We start from the raw sequence: 22,679 nt of genomic DNA, 5'->3' as shown, positions 1-22,679 counted from the left end.
CCCTGGTTGAGTTACTCAGCATCTTCAAAGAAATTTTGCTACTTCTACCACCAACTGAACTTCTATCCCAGTGAACTGCTGGGAAATTTTGTGCTACTGTTCAAAATACAGCTGGTTGAGGACTGTGAGCGATTATGCTATCGCTACTCAAAACACCATCAAGCGCCTGGTACCTGATAGGCACTTGATAAACATTTGTTGACTGATTAAGTGATGCCTGATTGTTATACAAAGAATACGTTGATTCTTCCTGGAAGCAGTCACATGCAATGGAAAGAATACCAAATTTAGAGTTAGCAGCCTTTCCTGCCAATTTGCCAGCTAAGTGTTTTGGGGCGGGATAAAAAATAAATCTCCCTAAGGCTCTATTTTCGAATCTGTAAAATGGGAAGAACCATGTCTCGAAAAAGCTGTGGGAGAATTAAATGGGAATGACAGTGTGCAAAAACACCTTACACGCAGGGGGCCCTCAGCAAATGTTGGTTGAATCAAATCCTAAATTACTTATTCTCATGAACAAGTGTGTCCCTAATTTTAGTCTTTCCACCAATAATTTTAATCTCTATATTTATTTTGTTCTCTGAATTATCTAACATTCCTCCTCCCTTAAAAATAACAATTCGTTTTTGGCAAAGTACAGATGCAAGCAAAAATAATAGGAATATTAAATACTACAATGTCAATAAAAAGGATGAAGACCTTCTTTGAGATAGTCATAAGCTCACAGAGCAGCCCCAGCTCGTGGCAGTGAAGCCAAAGTCACCTCCCTGGATAAGGACAATGGCAGCGTTTCACAGAGAACCCAGCTGAATGTAATTTTATGCTATCTTCTCATCGAAGATGGCCTCTTGGCAATTACTTAAGCTGACATTAATTATTATTATTGATTAAATTAACATGAGAAGTTGTAACGGATGCTGAGATACTTCCCTTCAAATAAAATGAAAATAGCATCCAAGGGAAAAATAAAGAGATACAAGTGAAGGGGCCAAAAATCAGCTGAGTTAGAAGGAACCACTCAGAACATACGCTCGGCCTTTTAGGAGACCGACAGCCCCAGTATGTGACAGGCCAGACTGTGTGGGAGCTGCGCCTTTTCTGTCCTGCCAGCCCAGATGATGATCAGTAACTGTCACATGAATCGGCAGAGCTGGGCCTGGGCCGGGAACTGCAGTGAGGAACACCGGTCCCAGCCAAGGAGCCTGCAAAGCGATCGGAGAATAGAGAAATGCAAATGTCCTGGGTCTCCGCAGCCCTCACGGCAGTCGAAGCACCTACATCTGGTCGGCTGTTTCGGGAAGATAAAGAATAGCTTTTAGGAAAAGATGGCAAATTAAAAACCAGCTTAGAAATGTTCTTCTATGTCAGAAGCTTTTGATTTTCAACGGTATTCCAATATAATTTTCATCCCTGGACACTTTAATATTTGAAAAATTTTAACAAAATGAAATCTTCTTTAAATTAGTTCAATTCATTTTGTCAATATCCTATTTTTAAAGAGGAAGATGAACATTCAAGCAAAATTTTGAGAGCTTCTGAGATATCAAAAGTGATTTAAAACAAGATGAAAAGTTTATTTCAATGGTCTGCCTCTGCCTAGTCCCATGTTTTCTTATCTTAAAACGAGTGGGCGTTCGAATGTTTTCATATGTACTACGAGTTATACCAGCAATAAAGATAGTCTTGTGATTTTCCCCACCTCTTGGAGCACTTCTCAAAGAAAACCTGTTCTTAGTTCACCTTTCCCTCTCAGACTGGGATAGGATACAACTTGCTTTCAAGTCTACGAAATTGAGCAGAAGAAATGCTTCTGTTTAAGCTCCTGCATCTTCCCATATTCTCCTACAGCTTGGCCCAGCAGATTCTCTGCTGACTACACCATCTGAAGCCACAGATGTATCCTGCAATTACCAATAAATACGTTTGAAGAGGAGGGCTGTCTGCAGAGATTTTCTGTGTTTCAGAGCTGTTGCTGCAAGGACGCTTTTACTTTTTCATCTTAGAAATTATTTTTCTTTGTAATTTGACTAGAGATGGAAGTCAGTGATAGGTGTCCTCTTAGGAAATGCGGAGTGGTATTGAACTCGGTCTGAAAATCGAGATTGTTTCCTTCATCTCATGAGTAGTATTTCTTTTTTAGTTTGTTTTTTTAACCTTGCAAAAACACTTTATTCAATAACTTAAAGTCCTGAAAACCATGCTGTAGCCACAGCATGCACTAAAGATATTGCAAGATCAATCTCTCCAGTCTTGTAACTTCAGACTGAGGCGCAAAGGCTTCATAACCAACTCAACGTTTCACCACTAAACTTTGCGGAAAATGAGTAAATGAGATCTGTTATAAAGTCTTATGTTTCCAAAAGACAACCTGGCATTCTAGCATTTAACGTCACCCTATTACCCTACCCAAAGTGTAAACTTCATAACGTACGTAAATTGGTGGACTTGCTATGGAAACACTTCTGTTTTCAAGTTAGTCAAGTTATATGAGTCTAACTAAAACTTAGCCAAAATCACTGAGAATATAAAACATACTTTTTCGGTAGATTTATTATTTTAGATTTGTATTATTAAATTTATTATTTATTTAAAGACTGATTATTTACAAAAGGACACACATCTGTTTTAAGATGTATGAACAACATAGAAGAAAAGTGAAATTTCCTCCATCCAACTTGCAAGAGATACTATTAACCATCTTAAATATATTTGAAATATACCAGAATTTAAATCATATCAGCATTATATAAGTATATATACAAAATATATATATAAACAAAAATGAAATCATATACTGTTCTGCTACTTGCTTTTTCCACTTTACATTTTAGACAGCTTTCTTTGTCAGTACAATAAATAGGTAAATAGAGCAACCTATTTTATTCTTTTTTATCACTTAATATTCATTTAGTAGCATAATTTTTAAAAACCTAACTGCTAAGAATTGGTATTTGGTTTATGGGTACTCTTTCATCAGCGTAAACACTCTTGGTTGTCTGTAGAACAGAAATGGTTTTGTGCAGAGTGGAAGTGCTGTTTGAAAGCACAGGTTTATCTAAATCTTGAAGGGTATTTTCCACGGCCCTCTAACTACGGTACGGTATTGGAGGCATCCTGTGCCCACCTCACACCTTGGCCCGCCTTTTACTTCCACTACTGCTGCCGCTTCAGGCACCTGGCCCCAGCCTCACCTCATCAGCTCTCACCTCTTCCCCAGGGTTTCTCAGGCTGTGTGAGAGGTGCCTGGAGTGCGCTGATCCGCTTTTGCACATGCACAAACTTTGAAATGTGAAAAGTTAGCACCTCCTTGTCCAACCCTTGTCCAGTGAAGCTGATGGGTAAATGCTCTCCTCCCATCTCCCATCCTTCAGGTGGGCGATCATGAGGCACAATCTACATAGCTCCTCAGAAGGTCCAGAGGGATCCAGCCCCAATTGCCCACAGGGGTGGTGACCAGCTGGAAAAGGCTTTCCTGGGTTGGCTTTCCCTCCCCGTTTTTCACTCCCTCACTCCTGTTCCCCTATGTCAGGCTCTGCTGTCTGGGGGCACCTCTGTTAACACGGGTACAGAATAAATCCTACCAATGGTGGTTGTTTTTTCTTGTCCTCAGCCACACCATGTATTATCCACCTTTTTAAATGTTGTCAACCTGATAGGAAAAAAATAAACCTCACTGTTTTAATTTTCATGTCTGATTAATAATAAGTTAAACAGAAAACATACTTTTAAAAATCAGCAAGTAGGGGCTGGCCCCGTGGCTGGGTGGTTAAGTTCGCGCTCCGCTGCAGGCGGCCCAGTGTTTCATTGGTTCAAATCCTGGGCGCAGACATGGCACTACTCATCAGACCGCGCTGAGGCAGCGTCCCACATGCCACAACTAGAAGGACCCACAAAGAAGAATATACAACTATGTACCGGGGGTCTTTGGGGAGAAAAAGGAAAAAAAAAAAAATCAGCAAGTAAATCACAATCAAGAATCAGTCATTTCTTCTAACACTAAAACTTAAAGGAAAAATAGCTTGTTGCCTCTTGTTTTTCCCTCCAAGATGAAGGTAGTACTTTCTGATTTTCACGTAGTAATTTACATAACAAAGACAATAGCAAGAAAACCGCATGACCAGAAGTGTTTTCCTATAGTTTTATACCCCCTGAAGTGTTAAGACAGGACCAGCAAATGATGGTTACATCACTTGAATTAGGGCCTTTGACCACACACGTCAGACTTTCATAAAATTTTAGCACTGAAACAGATGTGAAATATCCTCTAGTTCAGGATCCTTTGAAAATGGAGACACTGAGACCCAGGGAAGGGAGGGAACTGAATGACTCTCCCAATATGAAACAGACAGAGGTAACACAGACCTGAGACTCTTGACTCTTGGTTTGGTGCTTTTCCTACTAAATCATGCTGCCCTGACTTCAGAAACTGATCATTTGGCTTTTCCAAAACATCCTCAGCCCTGGTGTTGGATAAGATTCCATTTACTATTGAAATATAATAAGGTAAGAAATGTTATTCATAATTTCACCATAAAGACATCACAAAGGACTATTTTTAAAGAAAAATATCCAGAGAGGTTGTATCTTTGTAAGCAACTTTGTAACGGTGAGCTCCTCACCATTCTAACGGCTGAGAGAGAGCATTCTAACGGCTCCAAAACTGGAATTTATTACTGAAATACTGGGATGCTGGCATGCATCACTGTTCAAAGGTGACATAATATATGAGGTCAACACAAGGACCTAAAATAAAAAGACAAAAACAAAACTGACAGTTGCTAACAAACAATCAAGATCAATAAATAAGGGGACAGACTTTAAATTTATTAGAAGCCTATAGCTACCAGCAACGTAAAGGGGGCATGGGATGTGCATGTCACAAGACTAGATTCCAGAGTTGACTTTGTCTCTTTGGATATGTTAGAGATTTACCTAAAGTTCCATATGTATAGTTTTTATTTATTATGGTAAAACTCTATTTAAAATAATGAAAGTTTTAAAAAGTCATTGGGAGCGATTCATTAGGACAATTGAGTTTTAAATGCATATTTCCAATTGCTATTATGGTTAATTGACCTATAATAACTCTGCTGAGTTTGTTTCAGCCATACATTATTTCAGCGCAGGGAAGGGCTAATACCTGTGGAGCACCTACTATGTGCTATGTACCTTACATAATTGCAACTTTATTTGTTGCTAGCCGTTGTCTTAGTTTGAGTTCCCCCAAGAGCAGAACTTGAGACAAGATTCTAATTCAAATACTTGTTGGGGAGGTGAAGGCAGGGGAGTGGAGAAGGGAGCCAGGGAAGGCAGCCAATAAAGGTTGTATTTCCAAGCTGGCTACCATTATGTCCCGGGAACTGGAGCTTAATCCTGTGGGGAAAAAAAACAGAAATCACTGTAGAACACACTCCTGAGTTATCCCCCCCACCCAAGGGTAAGAAAGCTGGTATGTTGGCCAACGTTTAACAAACAGCTCTGGGAGAGGGTGGGGAGTTCTGATTTAAAGCATTTGCTAATTCCCGTGGTGCAAATATTCCCATTTTGGCCAATTTTAAGCTACCAATATGATATCACTGGAGTGGGAGTTGGGAAGAGATGTGCACTGCAAGTTCTCATAAATTGGTGCAAACCATCTGCAATACACCACCGCAACTCTCACCATTGGTGCAGGACTGCTCAGGATGGGGTGTGGGGCCCACTTCTAGCTGGCCACATATTTAGCAAAGTGAGCTTCAGAGGCCGGAGAGATGCAGTTGCTGGCATGGAAATCTGGTTGGTATGCACCAAAGCAGTGATAAGGGTGAGAGGAAAAGGGCCAGGCTCCAACAGTATATCCCCATATTAGTGATGACTAAAGTGTGCACAGCTGGCCACAGGTCAGGTAGCTAATAATGGAAGAGCTGAGACCTGGCTGATACCAAAGCCCTGTTGTCTGTCTGTTATGCTGCTTCTCGTATAGAAAGCTGTAAGTATCACAATGCATTAGTGAACAGAGAAAATTATGTTTATTACTTAGGTTAGATTAAACTGCTCTAAGAAACAGATCTAAACAAATAATGGCACAAGACAATAGAATCCTATTCCTTGATCAACAAAATAGAATTTTATTCCTGAGAAGGAATTCAGGTTGTCTAGAGGGGCTGTCCTCCACCCAGTCATTCAGGGACCCTTTTATTCTGTTGCTCTGCCATCCCATGGGGCATTTAGTCATCCGTATCCAGCTGGTACCATTTCTTTAAAGCCATGGCTCACGTTCTGTTGGTGAGGACCAGTCACATGGCCATACCTAACTGCAAAGCAGGCTGGGAAACAGTCCCTGGCTTGGCAGCTTCTTCCCAACTACAACTGTATGGTAATGGATGGGGAGAGAGAATTTGATGGGTACCTGTCTCTACCACAATTTCCAGAGAATATTTAGGCTGGATATTATTTTCTGTTTCTTTGTATAATGAATTTTAAGACCTATAATAATTCAAAGGTAATTTTTTATGTCTATTATGTAAAGATTTTTCAAATAGAAGATTTGAAACAACTTGGAACTTTGGTTTAAAAAAACAATAGACATGTAATATCATTTTCCCCATTCAAAGCATTGTGTTAGTAACGACTCTCATGGTAAATTTTTCATTTGAGATGCTTAAAGCATTAGGGAATAAAAACTGCATTGAGGCAAGAACTGTGCAAAATATCATGAATATCTTAATGTTTACTAAGAAAATAATATCTCACCACTGAAAAACAACAAAGATATTTTATATGTTATATTAGTAATAATTGATGTCTATTGCAGCTTTGATGTTAAAAGAATGGGCCATGGAGCCAAAGTATCTGAGTTCAAATCCCACCTCCACTACTTCCTGGCTGAGTAACCTTGGTTAAATTACCTAACCTCTCTGTGCTTCAGTTTCTTCATCTGTAAAATGGGGATGATGATATTGCCTACTTCATAGGGTTATTGTGTAGATTAAATAATATGCATGAAGCACTTATCACTATACTGCACAAGGTGAATGTTCGTAATTATTAATAATTTTTAACATCCTCTGCTCCCTAGAAACATTCTAGAATCCTCTTACCATAAACTTTCAGGTTTGTTTCATGTGTTACAGATAGTATACACACCTAAAGACATTTTTCTTTCTTTTTTCAGGCTTCTATCCAGAAGTTCAACGTCTTTTGGTTTTATGAGCCCCAGCACCACCTTGACCCCAGGCCTTTTCTCAGGGTTCCACCTCCTGCCCTTACCACCAACAGTCCCCTCTTCCTCACCGAGGCCCTTGAAGTGCAGTGTTACAGCTGACTTCACCGCCCTTCACCTTCCTTAAACTTCCCTGAGGCTTCTTTGCAAAACTTTCCGCTCCTTTTCTGCCATTCTCTCTTTCTGCTTTTCAGATTCCCACTCCCCAGTTCTCTTTCTTCTTCTCCCTCCTTTGCCTCCTTACCTCTCCTTTCTCTCCCACCTTCCCTCCTAATTGCCCCCCAAAATAGAATACATATATAAGTGAATCCTCACCTTTTTTAAAGGGGTGCACAATTAAATTTGCAAACGAAGTAGTATTACTTTAAGGAAAGAGAACTCCCTGTGAGGGAGGGAATGGCGTGACCTAAGGGCAAAGCCTGAGGAGCCTTAGTTGGCATTTTGTAACCACCTAAATCACCTCCTGTTAATTGAGCATCTGCTACACACAAGGCACTCTGAGGAGGCAAGGACGACCAAGAGGAGATGGTCCCTGTCTCCAGGGTCTCATGAGCTGGTGGAAAACGTGGACATGGACAAAAGTGGCTCTAACACAAGGCAAGTTCTGGAAGTCCTCCAAGGAAAAGGGCATTGTCTCATTTTCTTTACTCCCAGCACCCACAACAAGACCTGCCCATTAGCACGTGCTTGGCAGTATCTCCCTCAGACCTGGGCAGGAGGAGACGCTGCCCTTGGCCCTGGATTTTACAGTGCACCACGTGTCACAAATCTGGAAAAACAAATTTATTGAAGAACACAGCTGCCCTAGTCACTCGGGTCTGGTGTGCAGTGCTGGCTCAGCATGACCCCTAACCCCGAACATCTGCTCTCAAGACCAGTGCCTTTCAGGCCCCAGGGAAACACCGCTTCACACGCTCTGTCCCAGGGCCTGGGAGTGTCGAGAAGGTCTGTGGCTGAGCCACTGCAGATGCTGGAGGACAGCATTGCTTGGAGTCAGGGAGGACCTCAGCTGTAGCAGTGTTTAGTGAGAGAAGAGACAAGTGAGCTGCCTTGTCAAATCTGTCCCCTCACATAACAGAATGCAACGGATTCTCTTCAGAGTATCGATGTTCTTGCTTCTCTTTGTGTCCCCTTTCGTGGGTCCCAAGCTACTCACCATGAGGGCAGTATTCACAACGGTTGCACACGAACACTGAGGAACATTTTGCAATATTAAGCAGTATGTGTGACTTAGATTTGTATTTACAAGGGTATAGACAAACATGTGAAGTGTGTTGCTGTTCCTCACGTTGGCAACTATATAGGTACTGAATGCTAGGATTGCAGGAGGTTTTTAAAAATTTTTTTAATTTTTAATTTTTTTCATTGGAGTAACATTGGTTTATAACATTATATAAATTTTGGGTGTACATCATTATATTTTGATTTCTGTGTCAATTACATCATGTTCACCACTCAAAGACTAATTACCATCCATCACCACACACATGGTCTAATCACCCGTTTTGCCCTCTTACCTCCCACCTTCCCCTCCAGTAACGACCAAACCAATCTCTGTCTCTATGTGTTTGTTTGTCGTTGCTTTTATCTTCTACTTATGAATGAGTTTATATGGTATTTGACTTTCACCCTCTGACTTATTTCACTTAGCATAATACCCTCAAGGTCCATCCGTGTTGTCACAAATAGCCAGATTTCATCATTTTTTATGGCTTAGTAGTATTCCACTGTGTATATATACCACATCTTCTTTATACATTGGCCCCTTGATGGGCACCTAAGTTGCTTCCAAGTCTTGGCTATTGTGAATAATGCTGCAGCAAACAAAGGGGTGCATATATCTTTATGCATTCGTGTCTTCATCTTCTTCAGATAAAGACTCTGCAGTGGAATAGCTGGATCCTATGGTAGCTTTATTCTTAATTTTTTGAGGAATCTCCATACTGTTTTCCATAGTGGCAGCACCAGTTTGTGCTCCTACCAGGAGTGTATGAGAGTTCTGTTTTCTCCACATCCTCTCCAACACTTGTTATTTCTTGTTTCGTTAATTATACCCATTCTGACGGATATGAGGTGATATCTCATTGTAGTTTTGATTTGCATTTGACTGATAATTAGTGATATCAAACAGCTTTTGATGTGCCTGTTGGCCATCTATATATCTTCTTTGGAAAAATGTCTGTTAAGATCTTCTGCCCATTTTTTAATTGGATTGTTAGATTTTTTGTGGTTGAGGTATATGAGTTCTTTATATCTTTTGGATATTAACCCCTCATCTGATATATGGTTTGCAAATCTCTTCTCCCAATTGTTAGGTTGTCTTTTTGTTTTGATGTTGGTTTCCTTTGCTGTGCAGAAACTTTTTAGTTTGATGTAGTACCGTTTGTTTATTTTTTCTTTTGTTTCCCTTGCCTGGTCAGACATGGTATTTGAAAATATGCTGCTAAGACCGATGTCAAAGAGAGTACTGCCTATGTTTTCTTCTAGAAGTTTCATGGTTTCAGGTCTTAAATTCAAGTCTTTAATCCATTTTGAGTTAATTTTTGTGTATGGTATAAGATAACGGTCTGCTTGCATTCTTTTGCATATGGTTGTCCAGTTTTCCCACCATTTATTGAAGAGACTTTCCTTTCTCTGTTGTATGTTCTTGGCTCCCTTGTTGAAAATTAGCTGTCCACAGATGTGTGGGTTTATTCTGGGCTCTCGATTCTCTTCCATTGATCTGTATGTCTGTTTTTCTGTCAGTACCATGCTGTTTTGGTTACTATAGCTTTGCAGTATATTTCAAAATCAGGGAGTGTGATACCTCCAGCTTTGTTCTTTTTTCTCAGGATTCCTATGCCATTCAGGGTCTTTTGTTATGCTATATAAATTGTAGGATTTTTTGTTCTATTTCTGTGAAAAATGTCATTGGATCTTTGATAGGGACTGCATTGAATCTGTAGATTGCTTTAGGAAATATGGACATTTTAACTATGTTAATTCTTCCAATCCAAGAGCAAGGACTATCTTTCCACTTCTTTGTGTCTTCTTCTATTTCTTTCAATAATGTTTTATAGTTTTCAGTGTACAGATCCTTCACCTCTTTGGTTAAGTTTAATCCTAGGTATTTTATTCTTTTCATTGGAATTGTAAATGGGATTGTATTCTTAATCTTTCTTTCTTCTACTATGTTGTTAGTGTATAGAAATGCAACTGATTTTTGTATGTTCATTTTATATCCTGCAACTTTACTGTATTCATTTATTATTTCTAAAAGTTTGTTGGTGGATTCTTTAGGGTTTTCTATATATAAAGTCACATCATCTGCAAATAGTGACGCTTTTACTTCTTCTTTCCAGATTGGATCCCTTTTATTTCTTTTCCTTGCCTGCTTGCTCTGGCTGAACTTCCAATACCATGTTAAATAAGAGTGGTGAAAGTGGGCATCCTTGTCTGGTTCCCGTTCTTAGAGGGCTAGCTTTCAGTTTTTCTCCACTGAGTATGATATTAGCTATGGGTTTGTCATATATGGCCTTTATTATGTTGAGGTACTTTCCTTCTATAACCATTTTATTCAAAGTTTTTATCATAAATGGATGCTGTATCTTGTCAAATGCTTTCTTTGCATCTATTGAGATGATCATGTGATTTTTATTCTTTATTTTGTTAATGTAGTGTATCGTGTTGATTGATTTGCAGGTGTTGAACCATCTCTGCATCCCTGGAATAAATCCCCCTTGATCACGGTGTATGATCTTTGTAATGTATTATTGCATTTGATTTGCTAGCATTTTGTAGAGGATTTTTGCATGAATATTCATCAGCGATATTGGCCTGTAATTTTCTAATAGTTTTATTTTAATAAAATATTTGATAACATTTCATTAAATTTTCAAAAAGTTAACAAATTCAGATTTATTTAAATAATTTTTATTTAAAATTTTGGTACTCATCCATTTCATATTTTAAAATAGAATTTTGCCCTTTAATAATAATAGATCATTGGATTGTTTCAAGTGATTGAACATAAATTATGTGAAAATATCAATTATAACAATATAGCCATTTTGTTGAAATAAAACCTAGAAAATTAATGTCAGTCTTTATTTTATTCCACATTTGATGTCAGCTCATCAATGAAACTCCTAGATATGTGCAATTAAATACAACTGTCTTTGGAGGCTGGCCTGGTGGTGTAGTGGTTCTGTACACATGCTCCGCTTTGGTGGCCCAGGGCTCGTGTGTTCAGATCCTGGGCACAGACCCACACATAGTTCATTAACCCATGCTGTGGCGGTGTCCCACATACAAAATAGAGGAAGATTGGCACAGATGTTAGCTTAGGGACAATCTTCCCCACACACTCACACACACACACACACACACACACACAAATACAACTGCCTTTGGTATTTTGTTGTTTCAGTTGTGTAAAAACCATAACTTTACATACAGTATTCAATTTTGTCTTTATAAGTATATTTATCAAGGTAGGAGCCTAGAACATATTTTTTTTATTGTTAGCTCACATTTTAACTTTTAAATAACTTAAAATGTTGTGTGGAGCCTCTGTCTGTACTCACCCTGGTCCTCCAAATGTTAGGAATGGGCCTGACCCAGGGGTGGTGGTGGCCAGAGCTTAAGGAAGTGTTTTTAGGAGAAGAGGGCCCACAGGTGAAAGCATGGAGAAAAGAGAGCATGACCTGTTCCTGACCCGGGACAGCTCTCTGTGGCTAGAGCCCAGGTGATCTATGGTGAGAAGTGAACAATCAATGATGGAAAGCAGGGGGAGGTGACAGACTGGGATTTACCCACGAGGGTGGAAGACACGTTTACTTTATCCTTCTAGTATTCCTGGGCCTTGCATAGTGTCCAGCCCCTAGGAGTGAATGCACTCAATATTTGTTGAATGAATGAAAGAAGGAATTTGGATTCTACACTCTATGTAATTGGAACCATTAAAGTGTTCGAGGAGAGGGGATAGGATCAGAACTGTAGTCTTGAAAGATAACTCTGACAATAGTGACTAAAATTTATTTGAAAGGTTAGTTACTGGAATTAGAAAGACTAATTTCCTTCATTGTATGTTACTGATCTACATCGATTGTGCTTCTCTATTTCCTGAACATACAAATGGGGACATTTTATTGCACACTAATCTGGCCTAACCAGTCATTTCACAATCCGTAAAACTCAAAGGTCTTAGGTACAATGGCTCTAGAGCTGTGAAGTCTGATACTAGCCACTAGCTACGTGTGCTTTTGGAGCGCTTGAAATGTGGCTAGTCCAAAATGGCGTTCAAGATATTCTGAAGTGTAAAATACACACCAGATTTGAAAGATCTAATAGAAAAATAAATGGTGAAAGATGTCATTAGTAATATTTCATATACTGATTACATATTGAAATAGTAATGTTTTGAATATATCGTGTAAAATAAGACATACTATTGAAACTAATTCACTTGTTCCTCTTTAGTTTTTTTTTTTAATATGGCTACCAGAAAATTTTAAATTACATATGTGACTTGGCAGTTGTGACTTGCATTGTATTTTATTGGATGGCACTGCTCTATTGGATGCTTCGACCCCAAAACAATGCAAATCAGTTGCAAAGTGAAGGTGCAAATGTTGCAAAAGATGCACAAGTTGACTAAGCCACTGAAAGTGGTACTGAACTTCACAGATCATGTGCAAAGCCTTGTGAGTGTGGAATTCAGCACAGTTGGACCAGTGGACCACAAAAGAGAAGAACAACAAGGACATCAATTCAAAAAAAGTAATTGAATATTATAGGAAGACCTTGGGAAAATGTATGAAGTCTTCAAACACTTTTTGCAAAAATGATAGTCATGATTAAGCCACAAAAGTCAAATGGAAAAAGAATGTCTCATCATACACCAAAAAACAGCAACCAACATGGCTCATTCAAAGAATTCAAAGGAATCAGTGCAGAGTTGTGAAGGTAAGGAGAATTTTGCTAAGTGTGAGATAGATCAAATTTTATAAGTTGTAGTTTCATTTTTAAACATAAAATCCCAATTCAACTGTTTTCTATTATTCACTAGAGAATTTAGTTTCCAATTTTAAGCACATGCAAAAATGTTTAGGTGGCTGGTTAATAAAAGGGAATCATAAATATATGCACACACACATATATATACACACACACACATACATACATATATTTTTACTTTAGCTTCAAATACAAATAACAAGGTTTTGTTTTGTGTGGTGTGAGGTTTTCTCCCCAGCATTTGGCTGCAGGCCCTCAGTCTTTTGAGTCCAGTATTTAGAGTCCCATGTATCTTTCTCATATATTTCATTGTCTATGATTTTCACTTTTAATTTCTTTAAAACAAAGTGAGAACTGATAAATACTTGCAAAGTTCCAATAGATTTTAATGCTTTTCCCCCAATCTTATACAATCGTCACACCCACAACTAATTTGATAGACTTTTTTCAGTGTCTCACCTTCGTTCATTCTTTCAAAGCATTTAACTTAGTTTTCAGTGGAACAACTTTCTTTTTGCACTCACATACGCACGTTTTATGAATTCAATAGTCAATTTAATAGTATTTAATTAAATGTCATAGGACAGTTATAATAGGTGTAATCAGGTTTGGGAATAAGTATGACGTATTCTCTTGGGGCCCATAACTCAGCAAGGGCAGGTGCCATGACCATTCATTGTGCTGTGGCATTCTCTGCATGTTGTACGCCACCGTGAATGACGGGTATCTGTTACTGGGTGAGTCAGCGAAGTGGAGGCTGGTTAAGAAACTTTCTACTATAATGTCACCTACGGTGTCCTTGGAGGGGGCCAATTATCCCATAAACTAAGTCAGATTTCCTGACTTAGAATATCTGAAAATATCTGGGCAGTATGGTGTCTAGAAAGAGGATGGAGAAACCAAGTTCTAGCCCCAACTCTCCTGCAAGTATTTCATAATAAACATTTATAAGTCTCATAGAACACCAGCTTTTGCTCTATCCTCAAGGTTACATTCTTACTCTTTAAGTCTACCTAAGGCATAGATCTCACACATGGAGGCTTGAAAACATGTGCACGCATGCACACACACACACAAACACACACAGTGATGGATATGAAATTCTATCAGAGTCAGCCTAATAAATACCCACTAATAAAAATATCTGTAGATGGAAATGTTTTATTTAATTTTGTAAATATGAAAAACAACAAATATTCCCAGAGAAGAAGAAAATCCCTTGTATGTGCATAGTAGGTGCTTAATAAATATATGATGAATGATATACAGGCTGAAATATTTCTGCCAGTGCATATGAAATCTATTCATTCTAATGTCAGTGATATTTACGCACAATGAAGAAATGCACCAATATTAAACTGGATCCTCCAAGTGAATGTGGTGTAGGAACCGAAGTGTGACAGGTGATTTCCAGAAGCACTACGTGGAAGCAGTGATCTGTAAAGCGTAGGCGTAAAGGTTACCGAAGTTGTCATGGCATAAATGAAATCGTTGCAATGTTTATATCTGAGAAAGGATGGAAATGACCTTGGAAATAGTAATTGGAGTGTTCAGTGTACAAGCAACCCTTGAAGAGACAGTCTCCTGTAGGCCATTAAAGAAATCAAATTAAGCCAATTCGACATATGCTTTGTCCAGTAATATAAAGCAGGATCCAACAGCACCAAAACCAGAGCTGGAGTCTTAACCACGCTCCAGACTCAGCCCATGGGTTAAATTCTCCTCAAAGACTTTGTATTAACGTATGACAGAGGAAGAACATCCTTTTCAGTCAAGCATATCCTTGGATTATTTTTCTCTCTTAAAAAAATCAGTTTGTCAGTGTCTAGATGCATAATAACAACCTGAATATTTATATAAAAGATTAGGGGGGAAATGACTCAAAGCACCAAAAACTAGGTGGAAGACCAGCACTTAGGTTTTTCCCTGGCGGTGTGTGGTGGACGGAGGCGGTCAAAGAGCCGTGGCTAGTTGACAACGCTGCGTTCGGTACCCTGCTCACTTGGTCCCGTTCTCATCACTGTGTACCAAGTGAGGCGAAAGCTAGTTTTGCAGGAATCCCTTTCTACTTTGCTACTCTGGCCAAACTTCAAAATTGGAACACGTCTGAGAGGTGAAAGGCGTCCTCTCACTACTTTCACCCACAGGTACCTGAATATGAGTGTGCACATTTAAAGGTCTTTCGATCTAAATAGGAAACAGGAAAGTTTACCCTTTTCAATTTAGGATTTGGTGGGTGTGGTCATCCGGGAAGACCTGGGAAATAACTACTGTTTGGTTTGGATGATACATTTGGCTACCATTGAAAGAGCGTGTAATTATACCCTAAAAGTAGACTTAAAATTTTAACAGATTTACCTAAACTTTCAAAATTTGTATCGTTGGAGGTAACTATCCAAAACTACCTTAAGGCAGATGTGTAGCAGTGTTCAAAACATTGAGCTAATACGAAATCAGGACCGTTTAAAAAAATCCCTCGGATATCCCCATCCTCCTCTGTTAACATTTACACTCGCGAAGGGCGCTTTCGTTTTATCTATTTCCAAGGAGCCAAAGGAATTATTTTGTAGACAGTTCAGACTTTTGTCTAAATATATGAAGAGTAAGAGAGCGCTCTCCTTCCTGTTCATGAGGAACCTTCCCCCTCCGTCCCCCCTGTCTTAATTAATGTTTCACAAAATAAGCCTAGGGACGCTACTCCCGGGTTGTGGGAGATTTCCCGTCACAGACAATCCGGCTCGAGGAAAAGAAGGGAGGGGAGAAATAAACGCGACACAGCAGCTCTACTAGCCTGAAGAAAGGTCGAAAATCATTAACATGTAAATAGTGCTTTTTCCATTCCAAAGCACCTTATCGCCCAGACGCCCCCAGGGACTGGAAGGGGTGGGAACGCCACGTTAGGCAACTCGGCCGCTGCAGGGGTGGGGGCGGAGGGAGCCCCGATCCTGCGGGGAAGAGCGACGTGCCACTCGCCGCATCGGATTCGGGGAGGGCCAGAACCTGGCGGAGGATGACATTAGCGAGCACTTCCTGGCACAGCGCTGGTTCCTTCCCTAAACGTGCTGTATCTGGTCCCGTACACCAAAGACAGCGGAGCTAAAAATAAACACCTACAGGGACCCCCGCCCGTCCCTGTCTCTCTAGCCGGGGGCGGGGTAGGGGATAAGGGAAGCGTCCCAAATCGGTGACTTTAGGTTGTGAACAAGACATTCCAAGAAACTCAAGTTTTCTTTGCAGCACGAGGCAAAGGCAGAAGGGCAAAAGAGGAGGAAAGCTGTTTTAAAAAACTTTTTTGGTGCGCGGCAGCACGTCTGCCGAACGTTGGGTTCCTTTCGCTTTGCAGCAGAGGACAGCCCTGGGCGCCACCTGCGCGTCGCGCGCCGAGTTGGGGTGGGGGCTGGGTCCGCGCCCGGCTTCCCCGACGCCCACGGCAAAGGGCAGTGCGAATGACAGACTGCACGCCCTCTCGTCTGAGTCCTGTTCAACGCACCATACACCCAAGTTCGAAGTGCAACCCCCGCTGGGCGAGCTCAGGCCGAGATTGCGGCGGAGAGGAAGCGGCGCGACGCCGCCGCCGAGGCTCCTCCTCTCGCCGGTGCAGCCCGGGACTACCTGGCGGCGCGGCGGGCGCAGCGCGCAAAGCGCAGGGCGCGCCCGCAGCGGCCACGTCCGAGGCCACCCTCCGACCCGCAAGCGGGGCCGAGCGCGCAGCCCACTCCCTCCACCTGCGGCCCTTCGTCCCCGCGGCCGGACCCGGTGCGCCCGCCCGTCCGTCCAGGCCGAGCGCCCGGCGGGCCGCGCTCACGCTCTTGGCGCAGGCGGCCCTACGCTGGCGGCGCAGCGCCCGCCCGTCCGCCCGCCCCCTGCACTCTCCCCGCCCCCTCCCTCCCTCGCAGGGGCCGAGCGAATGTAGCCCGCGAGAGAAAATGGCGGCGGCGGCGGGCAATCGCGCCTCGTCGTCGGGATTCCCGGGCGCCGGGGCGGCGAGCCCCGAGGCGGGCGGCGGCGGAGGGGCCCTCAAGGCGAGCAGCGCGCCCGCGGCGGCCGCGGGGCTGCTCCGGGAGGCGGGCAGCGGGGGCCGCGAGCGCGCGGACTGGCGGCGGCGGCAGCTGCGCAAAGTGCGGAGTGTGGAGCTGGACCAGCTGCCCGAGCCGCCGCTCTTCCTCGCCGCCTCGCCGCCGTCCTCCTCCACTTCCCCGTCGCCGGAGCCTGCGGACGCTGCGGCGGGCGGGAGCGGTTTCCAGCCTGCGGCGGTGCCGCCGCCCCACGGAGCCGCGAGCCGCGGCGGCACCCACCCTTCCGAGCCGGCGGCCGCCCCGGACAGCGGCGCCCCGAGCCCCGCAGGGGCCGAGCCCGGCGAGAAGCGGACGCCCGCTGCCGAGCCGCCTCCTGCGGCGGCCCCCGCCGGGTGAGCAGCGCGGCCGGGGGCGCGGCGGGGACTTGGGGGGCGGGCGGGGGCAATGAATGAACCCGGGCGCGGCGCACGACGTCTTGGATCCGCGCGGAGAAGCGGGCGCGCCGCTCGCCGGGACCGGGTCCTCGGGCACCCCCTTTGACCCTCGGGCGTCAGGCGGCGCCCCGGACCTGGCCTGAGAGACAGGACAGGGGCCCGGGGCGGCGACGTGCCAGAGAGTTTGTTATTGTTTGCAGACATGTGACAGGCATGCGAGCCGCGCCGCGGGGACCCGTTGAGATAAGGTGTGGGGGCCTGGGCTGGTTTTGTGGGGCCCCCGGAATCGGAGCTCTCCGAGGCCCCCGGTGCAGGACCCTGGTGCTGCCCTCGGGGCCGGGCTGGGGGGCAGGCAGCAGCCTGGTGGCAGCCCTCCTGGACGAGAGTCCCCGGGGGCGACGGGGATGAGGCCCGAGCCTGCAGGCGGGCAGTAGTCAAAAAAGGGGCGGGGTGGGTGGGGACCCCCAGCCGGAGGCCCGGTGGGGAGCTGGAGGGCGGAGGAGAAAGCGGCGAGGTCCCCGCGGCTGTGACAGGCCGAGCCCCTCGGCAGGTATGGGGGGGCCAGGCCCGGACGGAGGCGGCACGCCCGCAGGGGGCTCCGGGTGGACCGCTCGGTAATGCCTGTCAAAGCGGTGCGGGCGGACGGGCTGCGAGCTCGCTGGGCTGCCGTCTTTTAGGACGTGGGGTTTCCTAATTGCATTCCCCAAGGGGCTCCGAGTGTTCTCTGGAACGCAGACTGCACCGCTACAACTCGAGTGACTTCTGTTTGGAGTTTGAATTTGGCCTTTGAAGTTTGCGTTTGGCGGAGTGGTGTGAGGCCAGGACCGGATGTGTCAGCCATTCAGTTTGAAAGCGGTGGGCACCGCTCCCCGCAGCCTCCCCGGCGTGGCTGGGGACCGCGGCGCGGGTGCGGTGCTTCCTGCTCGGTGCAGCTGCGCGGGCCGCCCGCCCACTGCCGGTTCCCCGGGCCACGGTGCGGTGGGCTTCGGCTCAGAGTCCTCCGGTGCCTCTGCATTACGGGGTGTGTAAGGGATCTCAGACCGGCGGTTCTTGGCCTGACCCTGTTGGCAACTGGAAATTTTCATGTTAAAGGAAGTTCTTTTAAGCGTAACTGCCGTGATCCCTGTTTTAAAAAAAGTCTGACTACTGTATGCAAAGCACAGTCTCGATGGTGGTTTTGAGTTGCCGGAACTCTTTCTGTGATCGTCATCCATTGCCCTGTAGAATTTTCTGACCTTTATTCTGAGTATTTTAAAGGCAGTGTCTTATGTTTGTTTCCCTTGTGAGACGAAACGGACAGTAGGGATCTTTGGTTTTGGTTAATTATCGAAAGTTATTTGGCACTTTTTTTGAACTTGATTGTTTATTAAAAACACAGTTCGTTTGTTACTTGGAAGTTGCCCCCTCCATTTTACCCTCTAAAAAAACCCTTAAAAAATGTGGTCAGCACTGTCATGGCAATATTGAGAGGAAAGGAGATCTGTGACTGTGATAGTTCTCTGTGTGCACTTGTGCATGTAACTGTCTTAGAGGAGTTGCGTTCCTCTGCACTTTCCTGCTTCTGTGCAGATTGGCTGAAACCTTCACTAGAATAATTCTTTGAAGGCACTTGTTACTACAAATGAGTTCCAGATAAAAATATTAAACCCTAAATTTGAGAAATTAATGGTATCTATTCTCATGAGACCAACTTTTTGGTTACAGTAAATAATGTAGCAAGTGTCAGCATTCTAGTCATCTTAATGAGCTATGAATATAGTAGAAGAGCAACCATTGTAAAAATAACGTGTAGAAGTTGTTTAAAGTTATCGCCACACAAAATAAGAGGACTAAAGTGGAGGTAGATAGAATTCAGGGACTGAGTAATCTATGCTTAATGTTCGCATTTTATAACCCAGGTCTTTTTCCCCTCTTTGTTTAAGGGGTGGATTATAGTCACACAGTATATGAAATAATGGGCTAGTCAGCATAATCATTTTTTAAATGAATTTCATTAGCCAGAATGCTGTTTGTTCACTCCAAATGTCATACCTAAAGAATTCCTTTATAATAAAATGTTGATTCTCTGTCCTTTTGAAATACAGTGATTCCCCCCCCCCATTTCCTTGTCAATGGGATTGAAATTCATTTGAATCTGTTGGTATAAGCACTTTGATTATAAGCAGTTCAATAAAATCTCAATAGAAATTTACATTTTACTTTTTTGATGATACATAGTTATATTCGTACTTTCAGGAGGAAAATCTAACATTGAGATTTTGAAATACTTTTATGTTTCTGTAGTAGTGTGGGTCTGGAGATCCCGTCTTTTTAAAGACCTATTGTATTTTGTTTTAAAAAGAATTCTGTGATTTTTTATTTGAGAATTTCTTGCAGTGGATCTTTGTATGTAGAAATTGAAAGTGTAGAAAATACATTTGTGGAGTATGAATTATATAAATAATACTCGTATTAAAAATAGAAGATTTGAAGTCTGTCCCTCTTCTTCAGGGTAATAACTGAAATCATTGGAAGTTTTGTGCCTGTAAGTGGCGCCCTAGGGTTTGGAATTTTTACTTATTTTACAGAATTAGGGGCTTTTTCTTCCTATTTACTGTCTTTGAAGAAAAATTACAGTGTTACTCTCCATTGAACAGGCTATTGTGAGTTTGGTAGATATAATTACTCCATCCTATTTTTGTACCTTAAAAAAACCTAACTATCAATTTGCTGGCCCCATGAAAGAACAAGATATGCTGTACTTGTTAATGTTAGTTTTTTGTTTAAAACAATTTCATAGGCTGCTTTTGTATCCTCATATAGCCCTCAGCTTTCACTTCCTTTTAGAAGCTGCTAGGATAAAAATATAATTTACTGACTTTCAGTAAAAAGAGGAGATATAGAAGCATTATTACCTAAAAATACATTTAAAAAAGTTACGTTGTGATTTCATAAAACAATAGTAGTTACATAAATTAATCTTACATGAATCTGTAATTTTGTAGTTATGAATTGTCTCCAAGTTTTATTTTAAATCAGGTAAAAAAATTAATGCATTCTTCAAAGATTAATCTCACTAAATATAATTCTGAAAGAGAAATATCAGAGCTAGAATTTTTGCCAAATTTTGTTTTCTTTTCGTATCTGATTTTGGCAAGGGTGACTGGTTAACCAACATTCCTTAATATATGATTTCCAATACACTATAATAACTCCATTTTGTGAGAGACAAAAACCAGGAAGTAGCCCTGTTCATTGATTTCTTTCATGTCTGCTGTACCATCTCAAGCGTATGTTGCATGTTTTGAAAATGATCACTGACTTATCAACATGAAGATTTCAAAATATGAAAAGAAAGGAGTGTTCTTTGCTTTCAACAAGAGCTAAAGAACCAGCTACAGCTTGCCTAGGCTGTCTGCTGATCAGTCCTTGACACTGGCTGTGAGCATTCCGGAAGGAGAAATGATGGGGTGGCAAGGCAGTTAATGGGGAATGGATTCCCCTGAGGAAAAAGATGGGGCATTCAGAAGTGCTCTGAGTTAAAAAGCACAACTTTTGCACTTTGTATCCCATTTTCTTGAGTTTAGGGGTATTTCTCTGTTAAGAAGGCAATAGAAAAACATGGCATGCAAATAGTCTCCATAGGCTGCTTAAGAGCTGCAGGATACTGCACCTCTGACCTTGGAAGGCTTTGCTTATATCAGATAGACCAAATATATTCCTTAGACATGGTGGTTTTCCTCAGTCCTGGCCTCTTTAAATATCCTAAGTTAAAAGTTAGAGCTACTTAAAAGTGTAAAAGGGTAGAAGAATAATGTGAGGAAATGTGTAGTATTAGGAATTAATCCAAGTTGTCTTTAAGAAATAACTTAAGAACATTTTTAAAGATGAAAGAAATAATCAGGAACAGAATGAAAGTAAATGGTTCATTGCAAAGCAGTGAGATTAGTTAGATGTTCTTATTGCAAGAATATAAGAGGATTTTAGCTTTGACTAAAACCTGTTCGTTGAGCATATAGATACGTCTTTTTATATGGTCACCTCTTGCATTCTGTGTGTCAGGCAAGTTATATATATATAAAACCTCATCTCGCATCACTGCAGCCCTCCAAGGCATTGTAATTTCTGTTTTTGAAAGGTGGAAACTCATCTGCAATGCTTAAGCCCCATGATCACTCAACTAGAAGACAGAGCTAGGATTCAAACCCAAGTCAGTCTGATTCCACAGTCCATTTCTTTCCACTCCTCTATGCCTCCTCCATTTTCTTTTTCAAATTAGTAGATGATTTTTAAAGAGAAAGTTCTGCAGGAGTCTGAACAGACTGCTAGGTCTCTAGCTAGTGACACTGCCAGTACATTTGTCTCCTGATATGTGTACAATGCTTAACTTTCTGTAACCTGGCCTCGTACATGTAATACAAGTAAATTGGACTTAGATCATCTCATCATGTTAGGCAAGGATACTAATCACTGTTGAGTGTTTCTTAGATATCTTGATTTGTGCTGTATTAAATCGTAAGTGGAAGGAAATAAAGAAGTTGAAATAAACATCACTCACTCATCTTAATCAGCACACATGAAGAGAAACTTCCACTATGGCTGGACCCTGCCTCTTTGTTACTATTTTAGATTTCATTCATCCAACGTTTAGGAACCTCTACAAGGCAGTGGTCTGGTGGAAGAGAAAAAGATGATCAATGCACAGCCTCTGTTTCTGTTGGTAGATTGTTGAATGAACCTGTTTCGCAATACCATGTTAAGTGCTGTAATGGAGATGGGAGTACAGAGGGGCACCCGGATTAAAAACTAGTGCTCTGAATCTCATCCACAACATTCCACACTGTATTCCTGCGGTGAATGCAATGGTACTTCCCTACCTTCCTAAGGAATTACTTGGCTGTCCAGGTTAGTAGTTAAGGGTGGGAGCTTTGTTCTACTTTCTGTTTGTACATTCGGTTTGCTAGCTTTTGCTCTTTTCCTTTGGTCTCTTTCCCTTTTCTGAGGACAGATATGTGCTGTAGTTTTCCCATTTCCATAGTAATGGGAAAAGGA

At 42.3% G+C, this 22,679-nt stretch overlaps 1 protein-coding gene across 1 annotated transcript in view; it reads left to right on the top strand.

Moving 5' to 3' along the window:
* Positions 1-17,096: 17,096 nt before the first annotated feature.
* The window catches only part of MAP3K1 (mitogen-activated protein kinase kinase kinase 1), a 74,696-nt gene continuing 69,113 nt past the window's right edge, over positions 17,097-22,679 (top strand). The window contains exon 1 of the mRNA XM_046670870.1: positions 17,097-17,606. Coding sequence (XP_046526826.1) covers positions 17,125-17,606 — 482 coding nt within the window. The 5' untranslated portion in view covers positions 17,097-17,124. The remainder of the gene's footprint in view (positions 17,607-22,679) is intronic.

The sequence above is a fragment of the Equus quagga genome, chromosome 9, assembly GCF_021613505.1.
Source record: "Equus quagga isolate Etosha38 chromosome 9, UCLA_HA_Equagga_1.0, whole genome shotgun sequence".
In the NCBI taxonomy this organism is placed as follows: Eukaryota; Metazoa; Chordata; class Mammalia; order Perissodactyla; family Equidae; genus Equus; species Equus quagga.
The sequence above is the reverse complement of the archived record's forward strand: the minus strand, read 5'-3'. Positions and strand labels throughout refer to the sequence as shown.